We start from the raw sequence: 12,925 nt of genomic DNA on the forward strand, positions 1-12,925 counted from the left end.
CTCCAGGCCCTTTTTTTTTTTTCAAACACACCGATAGCTCCACATTCAAAAACACAGCATGTAGAAAAGACTTAGTATCCCTGTAATACAACCAGAGCAGTAGTGGAAGTGCACCATCAAAATGTCACAGAAGACTGCATCATAGAGCTTTTCATTGTGCAAAGTCCTATATCAAAACCAAAACAATTATACACATACAAAAACTCTCTAAGGACCACAACAAATATACATACTGTTGATAAGATGATAACTGCATACTCCTGCCCTTGAAACATTTCTACTGTGCCAACTTTAATGTCTGCCAAATCAATACTTCTCAGAAGAAATCTAATTTTTTCCACCTAGCAAAAAAAAAGAAAAGAGATGGAATTTTTATTTGAGCAAATTCCTTCAAAACTGAAAACAGAGCACATTGACAAGTATGTGATATAATACAGATGTCACAGGCAACGCCCACAGCAAGGTTAGCCATCGTTCACTAGTAATAGTGTAAATTAAAGCAGTAACTTTTCCAGAATACTATCACACAAATATAAATATGAGTACTTCACATTCTAAAGAAAATCAGACTTTTAATAACCCAGATCTTAGTGTGCATTGCATCCAAATGCTGATTACCACATATGGAAAGGCAGGCAGCTATCCCCAACCCCTCAAGATGTCTCTGCATAGATTCTACGTTTGCTTGCCAGCTGCATCATGCTGAGTGGAAGGCAGAGGTAAGATGTGACCTCAAGTACCCTCCCCAAAAGGAAGGAAAACAAGGAGTCTTGCACATGGGAATGCTGCTATGTGCAGGATCAGCATGCCATCTGCTACAGGCTGCTTGGAGACTGTACATTAAGCGCTCCAAAGAATTTACCAAAGAATTTGCCTGTCTGCAAGATGAGGACTATAGTCAATGACTACTTTCTAACCAGCATTCCTGCAACACAAGTTGACTTGCGTGAAGCAGACATTATCTGTCTTACATGACAGGCTCATCCTACCACATATTGTGAAATATTTAGGGAGTGTAACAGTTCAGTCACATTAATACTATACAAAATATTTGGAAAAACAAGTAACTGTAAACATGGGCAGGTGCATACACCTGACCAATAGGATAGGTGAAGGAGTTCACTAATTTGCAAGTGCAATTTCATCAAAAGGGGTTGATCTTTCCCACACACCTGTTTCCCCCAAGCATCCAATGTTATGAACATGGAAATGTGAGCATCAAGAAAATCAATATGCACACTGTCCAGAGCATCCTATGAAAATGAGAGTTACTCTTCTGTTTAAAATGAAAGCAGACATCTCATATGTAATAGAACCACTCTATGACTGTTTTAAAAAACAAAGCATGACATTTGAAGTTGACATTCAACATCCTCTACAAGTTTAAATAGCAGCACAAACCGCAAGTCTGACTACACAACAGCTAAGAAGTCCTAATTCCTCTAGTTTCCTCAAAGCCATAACAAGGTGACATGAGACCTACTTCATTACATTCCCCTTTTGTTCCACTCCTCAGTTCAGAAAGTGACAGAATCAGATTGCTGTTCAAGCTGTTGGCTAATAAATTCCTGACTTGCACTCCTTACTCCCAACAACTGAAAAATCTTCTTCCATCTCCAAAAAGGCCAGCAGATCTCTAAAGATTTGCTTTTTAAAACAAAGTAGAATGCCATTGCTGTTTTTTCTAGGTTTCAATAGAAACATCATTTATAATTGAGAATACACTGTAATACAACATGTAGCAATGAAGTTTGGAGATAAGCCTCCCTGCCTTAAACCACAGCCACAATATAAAACCACAAGATGAAATGCAGCAACTCTGAAGGTCTTAGACATCAGTTATACCTGTTTATGATATGGTGTAATCACTCCAATATCAGCCACTGACACTGCAGCATTTTCACTTGTAGCAAGCTGGCAACAGTACCGCATTACCTGAACTGCTTCAGCTGCATTAAACCACGAGGGACTGCGACCTTCACGTGTTTCATTGCCCTGTATGAGAGGAAAGGAAACAAGATGATGAAGACCATGTACAGAAATGACTACATATTTATTAATAAATTAATAAATTACATCCTGTTCTTTACTAAATACTCTGACAAAAAAAAGCATCACCTAAATTTTTTTTAAGCTGGGCAATTTGTATGGCAATAATACTTTAAGTGTGCAAAGGAGCTTAATCAGAGTTGAGATTTAAAAGTGTTAGGTTAAGTTGGTATCTTGCTTTTGTGCAAGGTAGAAGAATTCAAAAGCAAGTATTACCACTGGAATACTGAAACTTTTCCTAAAGTGCTATTTTCGCCCTACCTATTTAAAACTTAATAATCTTCCAATTTTAGCGGCTTGAGTCCATTCTAATACAACAAACTCATCAAAAGCAATCCAAAGGCAGGTTACTGTAGCTCCATCTTGGTCAAAGTGCTTTGAATTTAAAATTGTATCAAAATGGCTCCACAACACACTTCAATGGGCAGCTGTTCAAATAGTTGGTTTCTAAGATTAGATGGTCAGGAAATTACAATATTGCAAAACAAATTTAGTTCATTTTTCCTAGCCCTTTAACTCATCCACATCATCATCAAACATCTATCAGTCCTCCTTATTCATACTTTCACTACATGAACATTTAACATACCCTTATTCCATGAAAAATCAATGGAAATCCCTTTCGGGGCAATTTGTTCCAGTGCAACAGAGAATTTATTACTGAATTGTCTGCACAAACTTGCAGTTCCTTATGATAAAACAATTTAGATGGCAAGGCAAGCAATGCAGAATGTGACCTGTAGTTCCTTACAAGTTTTGTGATCTGCAGAGACAGAAAACAAAACACATAGCTGAAACAAATAATTACACATGAGACTTCATAGTACATAGCTCCCAAGTGATACTATCTTATAATTCTCTAACGCTTTTCTGAAGCTGATGAAGAACTGTTTTAGAGGCAAAAACCACAGATGTGATCTTCAAATACCAAATAAAAAGTGGTTTCCATGGATGTAAACTTTTTTTTGAGGAAGTCTTGACAAAGAGCATTCGAAAGGCTGACAGAAGGTAGCCTTAGAAATCAGAAATGTATTTGCCTTTAAATAAAAGAATGGCCTTGAAAGGAGCCTTCCAGTAAGTAATAATCACCTTGAAAGAGAAACACATGATACTCAAGTCCAATGGCATCCTTAAAGCCCTCACACCTCCTGCCTTCATTTATGCTAATTCATCTTACGCACTGCATAAAGACCAAATAATTCAAGTTTGCGATAACAGATTTTAGGAGCAAGCACATCAGTTTTTTTCAGAAGGTTGAACTTGACTTCTCTGGTTATCTAGTCATCTTGGTAGTTTACCTGTAGCCTTGTATTTCAGACTCAGCCAAAACTTAAAAGCAGATGAAACATCTGTGTTCACTGATATATTACGCTATCTCTGCCACTTCCCACAGACTTTAGATACTTCATTACACAAGAGTTTTGGGAAGCTATCCTTCAGAGGAAGAGGTGCTAAAGAAACAGTTTATTTCTCCCTTTCTGAACCAAATTTGCAGAAGTAATATTTTCTTTAAAGAAAAGACTTTGTTTTTGTTGTTCTTGTTTATTTGTGGAAAATTAAGTGATGAAGTTAATGGTAAAAGTGGACAGAGGTGGAAGAAAATTTTAAGCCATTATTTAGTGTACCATATTTGACTCCTGCCTAATAGAAAATTACTTCAAAGAGGGGTATTTAAGATGCTGAAGGACTCAGTATTATTATTCAGAGGATATATTCGAGATAATCAAGACTTCCTGGAGAACTAATGCTTAGGCTAGTCTCATCACTAAGCATCAGGAAACAAAAAGGTGGTAAAGAAACAGCAGAAACTAGAGTTTCTCCTTTTTGATTTAGGTGGGGGAAAAAAAAAAGAATCACTGTACACACCAACAAAGGATTATATGCTCCACAGGTACTAAAAGCATCCTCATCTCTCAGATACAGCTCTCTTGAAGTCAGTCTTTCCAGCAAGGATATATTTAATCCAAAAGCCAGTGCAATTTGAGATTTTATTACTGGCCCTAACTGCTTTGGATCTCCAACAAGAACTACCTGCATATGCAATTAAAAAAACATCTTTCATTAAAACATTTATTTAAAAAGTAGCTTCAATAACATACACCTTTCATAATTCCGAGGTCAATTTATATCAAGTATGACATGTTTCAAGGAAAGAGGAATCTGTTTGCAATGAGGGCTAGACCCAGGACAGAAGTACATTGTTGTCTTAAATTCTGAAGGCTACTTTTATTTTGACATCTCCCACACACCAAATCATGTCTTAGCAATGCAGTCATTTAACATGCAAAACAATTTAAGTATGGGACATGGATGTTGTGCAGGAGTACTACTTATTACTAAGCATTCAAAATTCCATATGCAGTTGTAGGAAATGACTGCATGCATTTTACACAGCTGTGATGGTTTGGGCATTAACCCGCCCCCCCACACTTTTGGATTTGCCCCAGCTAACTCAGACGGCCTCTGAGAATATAAATGAAGCTATTTATTTTTCAGCAGCAAATATACAAGCAGCTATTTACAGTATATACAATTATACACAGAAATATACAAAGAATAAACAATATAAAAGCACAATTCCCCTCCCAGAAACCTGAGTCCCCAGGGCTCTCAAACCACCTCAACACCTCCCCTTGCCCTCTCAACCTTACCCCAGTTCTCAGGAAGAATAGAGGTGCAGCCAAGAGGTTAGGGAGCAAGGTTAGTGGGAGCAAAGTTAATGAGATGTGACTAGGTCTGAAGGCAAAGGCAGAAATGAAAGACAAAACGGAGAATGTTTTACTTCTTCCCAGAGTTCTCAGCGTGACTGTGAGCAAAGAGACACAATTGCTTTCATTTCACTGCCTGTTATCTAGTTCTTTTACCAAAACATTCTAGCTTGCTTCAAACTAGCACAATAGCACACAAAACCAAAAAAACATGAAACAACTTTTTTTCATATCAGTTACCAGTAGACAATAACTACCTGTCCATTAGCTTCTGAAATCAATCCAAGAGGAATCAAGCTCTCTGGTTCACTTGCTTGCCCTGCCTCATCCAGAATCACATGAGTGAAGTGTCCAAGCCTAGAATTAAGTAACATGAACCCAAAACAGGGCTGTTTGCAGATTATTTCATTTTGCCACCCTGTATTTCAGAGCAATTCTGTTAACTCCCTTATCAAGTATACCATGCATGCCTCCACCCCACCACCCAAGAAAGATGGGTGTTTTCAAGATAACATAAAAAGCACACACAGTAACTTTGATTTTGCTTACATACTCTGACATACACTATTAGTTGGTGCCTTAGAGCAAGATTCATATCAATGTTAAGACACTAAGAAAAGCCTTCCTCACACTCAATTTTCTTGAGCTGTTGAATTAGAATACACTTGGAGTAGCAAAGGCAATCTCCAAGCTTTGCTTCTCACAAACGACTGTTAGGCTTCAGTCTCCTTTTAAAAAAGTTAAAATTAGAGGAATCTTCAGGTAACTGCACTTGACATGGTGATTGCTTACAGTTAGTAAAGATGACTTGAAAAAAGCCAAACACAATGTAATTTTTAGTGTAACAACCGTTTTGAGCTGAAGTGACACTTAACAATATATTTCCAAGGCTCCCACTGGTAATGTAGGGTAAGTTAGTATCAACATTTTTTATCATTATTCAAAATAACTCTTAAATTTACCATGGAGAGTGTCTAAGCATTACCAAAACCTAGTGGTTTACTAGAAAGACAACTTCAAAACAGAGGCAGCACATGCAACAAACTGTATTAAACCAGCTCAAGTTACAGCACAAATATTATCCAAAAACTCCAGACTTTGTAGCATCCAACTATCTCTGTGATAGGCATAGCTATAGTATTCTACCTTACTCCTGTTTGATAAAACATTCCTGCACTGCTGCATGTGACAATTATTATCCTGAACAACAATGCTTTCTGAATATCTTCACCATCTTTGCAGTAAGGTTTCACTTTGTCATCGATTTGCTGCAGAAAAAAAAAAGTTTTGTAAAACAACCCCCCTTTCTACTCAAACACTTGTTAGTTTTAAAAAAGCCCACTGAAAACTGTTTTAGGAGCTGAGCAACACACTTAAAATGCCAAAATGAACTCTCAGTTTGCCTGACAAAGTAGTACATATGCAAGACATCTGTGTTTTCTTTATTGTAAGGATGAAATCTGAAGATCTGCGTGCTTCATATACAGATATAAATCTATACATATACATGAAAGAACCACAAAATGCCTGTACTACACAAGGACGACAAGCCTACTTGCTTAATTTTTGATGTGTTGGAGACAAAGGCTTGACTTCAGTAACAGATTCTGGAATTGCTTTGTAAGTTAAAGCACCTTACCACAGTTAAGCACTGCAGGGAAGAGGTTAAGATTCTAAGCTCATACAATCAAATTGGAGACTATAATCAACTTTTTCCAGTTCATATTTTGGAAAAACTGAAGTAGTATGTTTGTATTTTGAATCCTAAAGGTGGCTAACCAGTCTAATTACTAAATTAGTACTTTAAGAGCAAAATGGAAATATTAAGTGGTAGATATCAGTAATGTTTACCTCTGTTGACCTGAAGCTAGCATTAACTCGGACCATAGCTCCTGGCTGTAACATATTGCTTTCATGCAGACGCAAGCATATCAGATCTGTTGCAGCATTTGATGGTGCACAAACCAAAATTCGACTATCTGGTAGATTATGATGTATCTACATTGAAGATGGATATATAAAAGGTTGTTTGGAGCAGCAGCAATAGCTCAAACATGCCCATTTTATTTCACTGAACACAGAACCCAAAGAGTTTTGCATAAACATAAGGGTCATTCATCCTTTCGCAGTCCGAGAACACCAGTCTTGGAAGTCATGGCTAAGTAGTCTGAAGCTGAGACTACAGACAGAAGCATTTATTCATGGCTACCACGTTGGTGCGTACCTGTGCTTCATTAATGTATCATGCACTACTATAATCATGTTAGATACTAAAGCCTTAAAGACAAAAAGACTTGCACATAAACCATTCAGCAGTTCTGTCGAATCCACAAATTTTTTTCCTTTCATGGAGCTATAAAAACTTATGTTAGAGTACTTTGAAAACTCCTTGGGAATAAGATGCGACAATACTTGCAGAATTACTCTAAATGTTCCACCACTGAAAAAATTAGATGACAGATTTGTCATCCACTGTTACCTGTAAAATAGCTTCAATTACTGTTACTGTTTTCCCAGTTCCTGGTGGTCCAAAGAGAATGTAAGGTATTGGACGACATTCACCACTCAAGATCCTTTTCACTGCCAGTTTCTGTTGCTCATTCAACAAAGGATTGAAAAATTCACCACTCCTCTGTTTAAGTGTCACAGTTTCACCAACTATAATCAAGACAAGCATCCACTAAGAACTCCACATAAATATTTACCATACACAGATTAAAGCAATTCCAATTCACATCAAATTAAAAAAAAAAAAATTGTGGTAACAACTAACAAATTCTCAAAAACTCCAATTTCATAGACTAGCATGTGGAAAATACTGTATTAACTTCTCAGAAGTGCATTAAATCTGTAATAAAACTGAAAGCCAGAAAAGGCCTGATTACATAAGCAATCACCTGTAAAAACTGTATTCAAAAAATTTAGCATCAAACTCACTTTTTTTGCCACAGAACAGCAAAGTTTTGATAACTTTCAGTAATTGGTACACCTCAGGGATCACACCAGTATGAGATGACCAGCAGTAACTTAGAACTACTGACATTTTTTTCTTAATCCTGTCTGAATTTGTCTTCTTTCAGTATTCCGCAACCCTTGAACAGAAGTACATTCTAGGTAACCCACTCTACAGCAGGAGGATGTTGAAAGAAATTAAGAAGTGATAAAAATTACCTTATTTGGCCAGCATTCCAGTTATGAACTGATAATTTTGAACATGAGCAAAGATTTACAAGTAAAGGGCAAGGAAATGATAAATTAGGAGTACAGAATGTATCACTAGATCTTTGCTGGCCTCTCCCCATATGTTTTGAAGCCAAGTCAGATGGAGCTTTGAGCAACCTGTTCTATCAGAAGGTGTCCCTGCACACGGCAGGGGCACTGGATCTAGCTGATCTTCAAAGATCCCTTACAACCCAAACTATTCTATTACTATGTAACCTAGAGATGTTTAAATAATCTACCAAAAAAAAATCTCCAAGGAGTACTTGACAAATTCTAGAAAAGTACTGGCTTTAGAAGACAGCATGAGGACATCTAAAAGGTATTTTACTCAGCCCTGGCTTATTGAAGTGACTGCAGTCTTGAACTGTTAATACTTTAAGTACTGAAGCATACCAAACTGGTTTTCTTGTGCAGCTATTCTTGTCACGTCTGTTATGTCCATCTCCCTTGATGCCATGCATTTTGCCTGTTTGTTCTGCATTTTTTTGACCTGAAAATGGCAAGTGAAGATAAATGCATTTATAAACATAAAGTGTTAGTGAACTGCAGCATATTGTATCATCATTAGCATCAACATTGCTGTCCCCAGGCAACAAACGAAAGCATGTAAGAAAGTAGCAGCATACAACTTTGGTTCTTTGATATTCCATTATGTAATTCCTTTCTAACGACTGCTGCAGAGGCCATGTGTACTCATCTGCACAGTATTCAGCTTTTTAAGGAACATTTACAAAATAGATACCTTACTTTCTTGCTGGGAACACTGCTGAAAGTCATCAATGCCACAATACTCAGTAGTATTCTGGGTCTTGACAGCTTGTGGTGATTTTAACACAAGCTTTTCTGGAAACAACACTTCATATTTAGAGGAGAAATGAGAAAGCAGATAAATGTGAAAGCCACACAAACAGTTTTCATATTTCACTGACCACATTAGTACTGACAGGGCAGGCTGTTCAAGTCACCAAAAGTGTTTCATTAGAATGTGAAACTGGTGAATGCCCATGAAGTTCACACAGATTGTTCCACTCAACCATAAAAAGAGGAAGTCAGTGCTTTTTAATAAACTGACGTAACAAAACATCACATGCCACTTTGTTATTTTAACAGTACTGTTTTTACAGAACTATTAGCTCAAGCATTTTTCAAATGTTTGTTTCCACTCTTGTCCCCCATGATCGCCAAAGGAAATCATTCTGATGACACCAACTTTACACTTACTAAAAAAACTCCACAAACCCAAACCCACAAAAAACTCCTCTAAGAACAAGCTACAACGTCGCCTTCTCCTTATACTCTGATGCAAAAGCGATACAAAACAAGATTCCTTACAAATTCCTCTAGGCAGCTTAAGTCAACTGAAGCATACCTTTTTCACCCAGGTGGACGGCTTGCTCAACTGCCAAGTGGCATCTCCTGCTAGGAAGCCTGTTGTCAGAATATAAATTTGTAGATTAAAGTACAAGCTTACATTTTCATAAACTACAGCAGCACACACCTACAACCTATCTGGTATTTTTTACTGTGTGCCAGTGTATATAAATATAGGAGTTTTGCATGAAAACACTCAACTCTTTAAAGAAGCATCTATTCAGAAATACACGACACAGGTGTCAAACAGCTTTGCTGTGAAAACCACTGATAGATATATTCTCTTGCTCTTCAGTGCGACAAAGAAGGACCAGTGTTCTGGACTTAATCTTGCACAGAATGATTGAGGATGGAGGGGATCCACTGTTAAAGCAGAACTGTCACCTAGTGCAGGTTGCACAGGATGGCATCAAAGAAGGTTCTGAATGACTCCAGAGACTGTGACTACACCACCCTCAAAGTAAAGTTCCTCCTCATGTTTAGATGGAACTTCTTATATTCAAGATTGTACCCATTATCCTATCATCCTGTTGCAGGGCATCTCTAAAAACACCCTGGCCCTATCCTCCTGACATCCACCCTTTAAGTGTTTATAATCATTTATAAGATCTACCCTAGTCTTTCTTCTTTAGGATAAGAAGTCCCAATTTTCTCAGCTTTTTCTTTCAAGACAGATGTTCTAGTCCCCTAATAATCTTTGCAACCCTTTGATTTACCCTCTCAGGCAGTGCCCTGTGCTTCCTGAACCAGGGAGCCCAGAACTGGACACAGTACTCAAGATTAGGCCTTATCAGGATAGAGTAGTGGGGGAGGAAAACTTCCCTTGACCTGCTTGCCACTCTTCTTGATGCACCCCAGGATGCCACTGACTTTCTTAGTCACAAGGGCACACTGTTGCATCATAGTCATCTTCTTGTGCTCCGTAACTCCCACAAGAAAAAAACACCACAAAAATGATCCAAGAAGAGAACATCTCACCTCATCATCCCTCCACCCTCCCCCTGCAATTTCACTGCCTGGCATTCACATAATCATCTAGAAAGGATTATGAGAGGAATTCTTTGTACATAGTGATTATGGTTGCAGTCTCTCACCAATAAATGCAGCGGCAAAAATGTGTTGAGAGAAACAGGTGAAAGATCTTCACCGTTTGTATCCATCCAACCAACCAGCTGACAGTCACATACATAAAAAAAAAAACACCAAACCACCACACTTTACTAGAGGAATCATTAAATGCTTTTTGGAAACAAAAAAAATACCTGCTATGAACAAATTCTACATCCATAGGTTCCAAGTTGTAAGTCTGTTCAAAGTCTGCATTAAGTGCAAGAGTAACATCTTCATTACATATCTGTTGTAAACATTTAAAAAAAAAAAAATCTGCTTTAAACACAAAGAAGAATCTCTGAAAGCATCAAGCTCCCCCAACATCTCCAAAAAGAATATCTAGATTTGCCTGCTAGCAACATATTACTGTATTGGTTTAGTGCAAGGGCTAAACTCCCTGCTTGCCCAACACAAAAGTGAGGGGAAAAGTAACACAGAAAACTCAGAGTTGAGATAAAAGTTTAATGTAACAAGAGATGTCATAAATCACAACACTTCATTACCTTGGCTAATAATTGAATTAATCAATTAATCTTTTAATACAATGCATGATTACCTTATCTTAGCCTATATGCTGAAATAACATAGTGAAATACAGGAAAAAAACCCAGCATAAAACAGAAATCCAAAAGTGGCTGCCCAACTTCCACCTGCTCTGCCACCATGCCTGCAGAAAGAAGCTAATATACAAGAACCCAAACCAAGCAACCAGAACAAAAAGCCTCCCATGTTGCAATCTGAACTTCAAGCCCCATAATACTTTGCTCCAGTTAGTACTTTCATTTTTTTGAAGCTGATATGACTGCAGCACATATGAATAACAGCAGCAGGCTCAACTTAGTTGATGACAATTACACATCTAGATTGAGTGCTTTCAGATCATGTAAGGATTATGATCTAGAAAGAACAGGAAAGCCTAAGTCTTAAAAAGTCAAAACTACTATAAAAGTATCACTCAGTATAGATGAAACAAATCCAGTTTCAAGAGTCAGATTAAACTACTCAGATCCATAAACTGCCAGCCCTTTGTAATCTCTGAACAGTATTTTCAATAGGAGATACACCTTGCTTACCTCAGTAATATAGCCAACATACTCTATTGCATGCTCAGAGTAAACCTGACTTTTCAGTATCACCTTGTCACCTAATTGCAAACAAAGTTAAAAGACAGCATACTGTTAAAAGGAGCAGTACAATTCTCATTGCGGCACTTTTGCATGATTAAATTAGGAATTTGCAGGATGAGAGATGCTCACTAACATCACCAGTTACTTCAGCCTCAAGTGCCTGCTCTGAAATGCCATATACAGATGTATACCGCATTTTAAAAGGCACCTAATATTGGCACTGCAAGAAAACGGTATCTTGCACATTACCTGAGATTTTCAATTTGGTTTTAACTACTTTCCCAGGTTGTCTGATAAACATATTGTCTTTTAAGTTATTGCTACATTGCACATTTTCGCTAATAGTCTTGATTTTTGTACATAAAAAATACCAAAGTATTAGAACATGCATAGAGACAGACACATGCAATGCTGCCTGAGACAGCTGCCAGTAAGACTCACACTGAGATACTAAGTGCAGTTCCCTTGTCTACCAGCTTAGATTAATAACTCTGTGAAAGACTTACTTAAAAAAGTGAATAAGGAAGTTTTATTGCACTGAAAATATTGATCAATGTGCCATTTAGTTTTATCTCACAGTAATTACTACATGCCTGAGATGGGTTAGAGGCCCCCCCCTCCCAGTACAGTAAACTCACTACAACTCAGAATTTGGAAAGTCAGAAAAAAATATTCTTTTTTTTTTACAATTTAAATATAACAGTATAAGGACAATAAACTACTACAGAATATAATAACCTTAAAGAAGATGGGGATGGGGTCAAGTGGTGGCGAAGCAGCAAAGCAGCAGCCAAAACAGCAGTGGGGAAAGACAGCAGTAGGCGTAGCAGAAGCAGCAAAAGCACGTACAAGCTGTGCTTCCCCATAAAGCTTTTGATGCTCCAATGAAATTATATTAACCTACCCATTGCTGCCATTTTATGGCCTATCCCTGGAATGTTTCTCTCTCCATTCAGAGACTCCAATACTCTTCCACTTCTAAGTTTCTCTGTTCCAATTTTTTTTTTTTAACGTCTGAGCTAGAAATCTAACTCCAAGTGCCTCAGTGACATTTAGTTTCATCTCACATTTATCTCTACTACCTGTTACCAAGTGAGGTCTGCCCTCTTCCACTCCTGGCACTTCCAACACCAGGAAGTTTCCGTTCCTTTTCAGAGTAACCCCACTCATGTTGAAGTCTTTTATTTCCATTTCTGCACGGATCTCTTCAAGCCACAAGAGAGTAGAAAAGTTGGGTTTATAATTGTCTAGACTAAGATGCTGAAAAACAGAACAGTACACATTGTTGTAGCTTCCACACCAAGATATGGAATCAGTTCTTTTTAACACTATGCAAAA

General features: G+C 37.6%; 1 protein-coding gene across 1 annotated transcript in view; it reads right to left on the reverse strand.

Moving 5' to 3' along the window:
* The window catches only part of MOV10L1 (Mov10 like RNA helicase 1), a 31,065-nt gene that overhangs the window by 3,866 nt on the left and 14,274 nt on the right, over window positions 1-12,925 (reverse strand). The window contains exons 11-24 of the mRNA XM_064142424.1: window positions 12,670-12,847; window positions 11,534-11,604; window positions 10,613-10,704; window positions 9,349-9,407; window positions 8,722-8,834; window positions 8,373-8,469; window positions 7,237-7,415; window positions 6,609-6,755; window positions 5,904-6,025; window positions 5,015-5,114; window positions 3,916-4,080; window positions 2,639-2,812; window positions 1,846-1,995; window positions 234-341 (exon numbers count right to left, since the gene is read on the reverse strand). Coding sequence (XP_063998494.1) covers window positions 234-341; window positions 1,846-1,995; window positions 2,639-2,812; window positions 3,916-4,080; window positions 5,015-5,114; window positions 5,904-6,025; window positions 6,609-6,755; window positions 7,237-7,415; window positions 8,373-8,469; window positions 8,722-8,834; window positions 9,349-9,407; window positions 10,613-10,704; window positions 11,534-11,604; window positions 12,670-12,847 — 1,755 coding nt within the window. The remainder of the gene's footprint in view (window positions 1-233; window positions 342-1,845; window positions 1,996-2,638; window positions 2,813-3,915; window positions 4,081-5,014; window positions 5,115-5,903; window positions 6,026-6,608; window positions 6,756-7,236; window positions 7,416-8,372; window positions 8,470-8,721; window positions 8,835-9,348; window positions 9,408-10,612; window positions 10,705-11,533; window positions 11,605-12,669; window positions 12,848-12,925) is intronic.

Source organism: Pogoniulus pusillus, chromosome 4, assembly GCF_015220805.1.
Source record: "Pogoniulus pusillus isolate bPogPus1 chromosome 4, bPogPus1.pri, whole genome shotgun sequence".
Classification (NCBI taxonomy): domain Eukaryota; kingdom Metazoa; phylum Chordata; class Aves; order Piciformes; family Lybiidae; genus Pogoniulus; species Pogoniulus pusillus.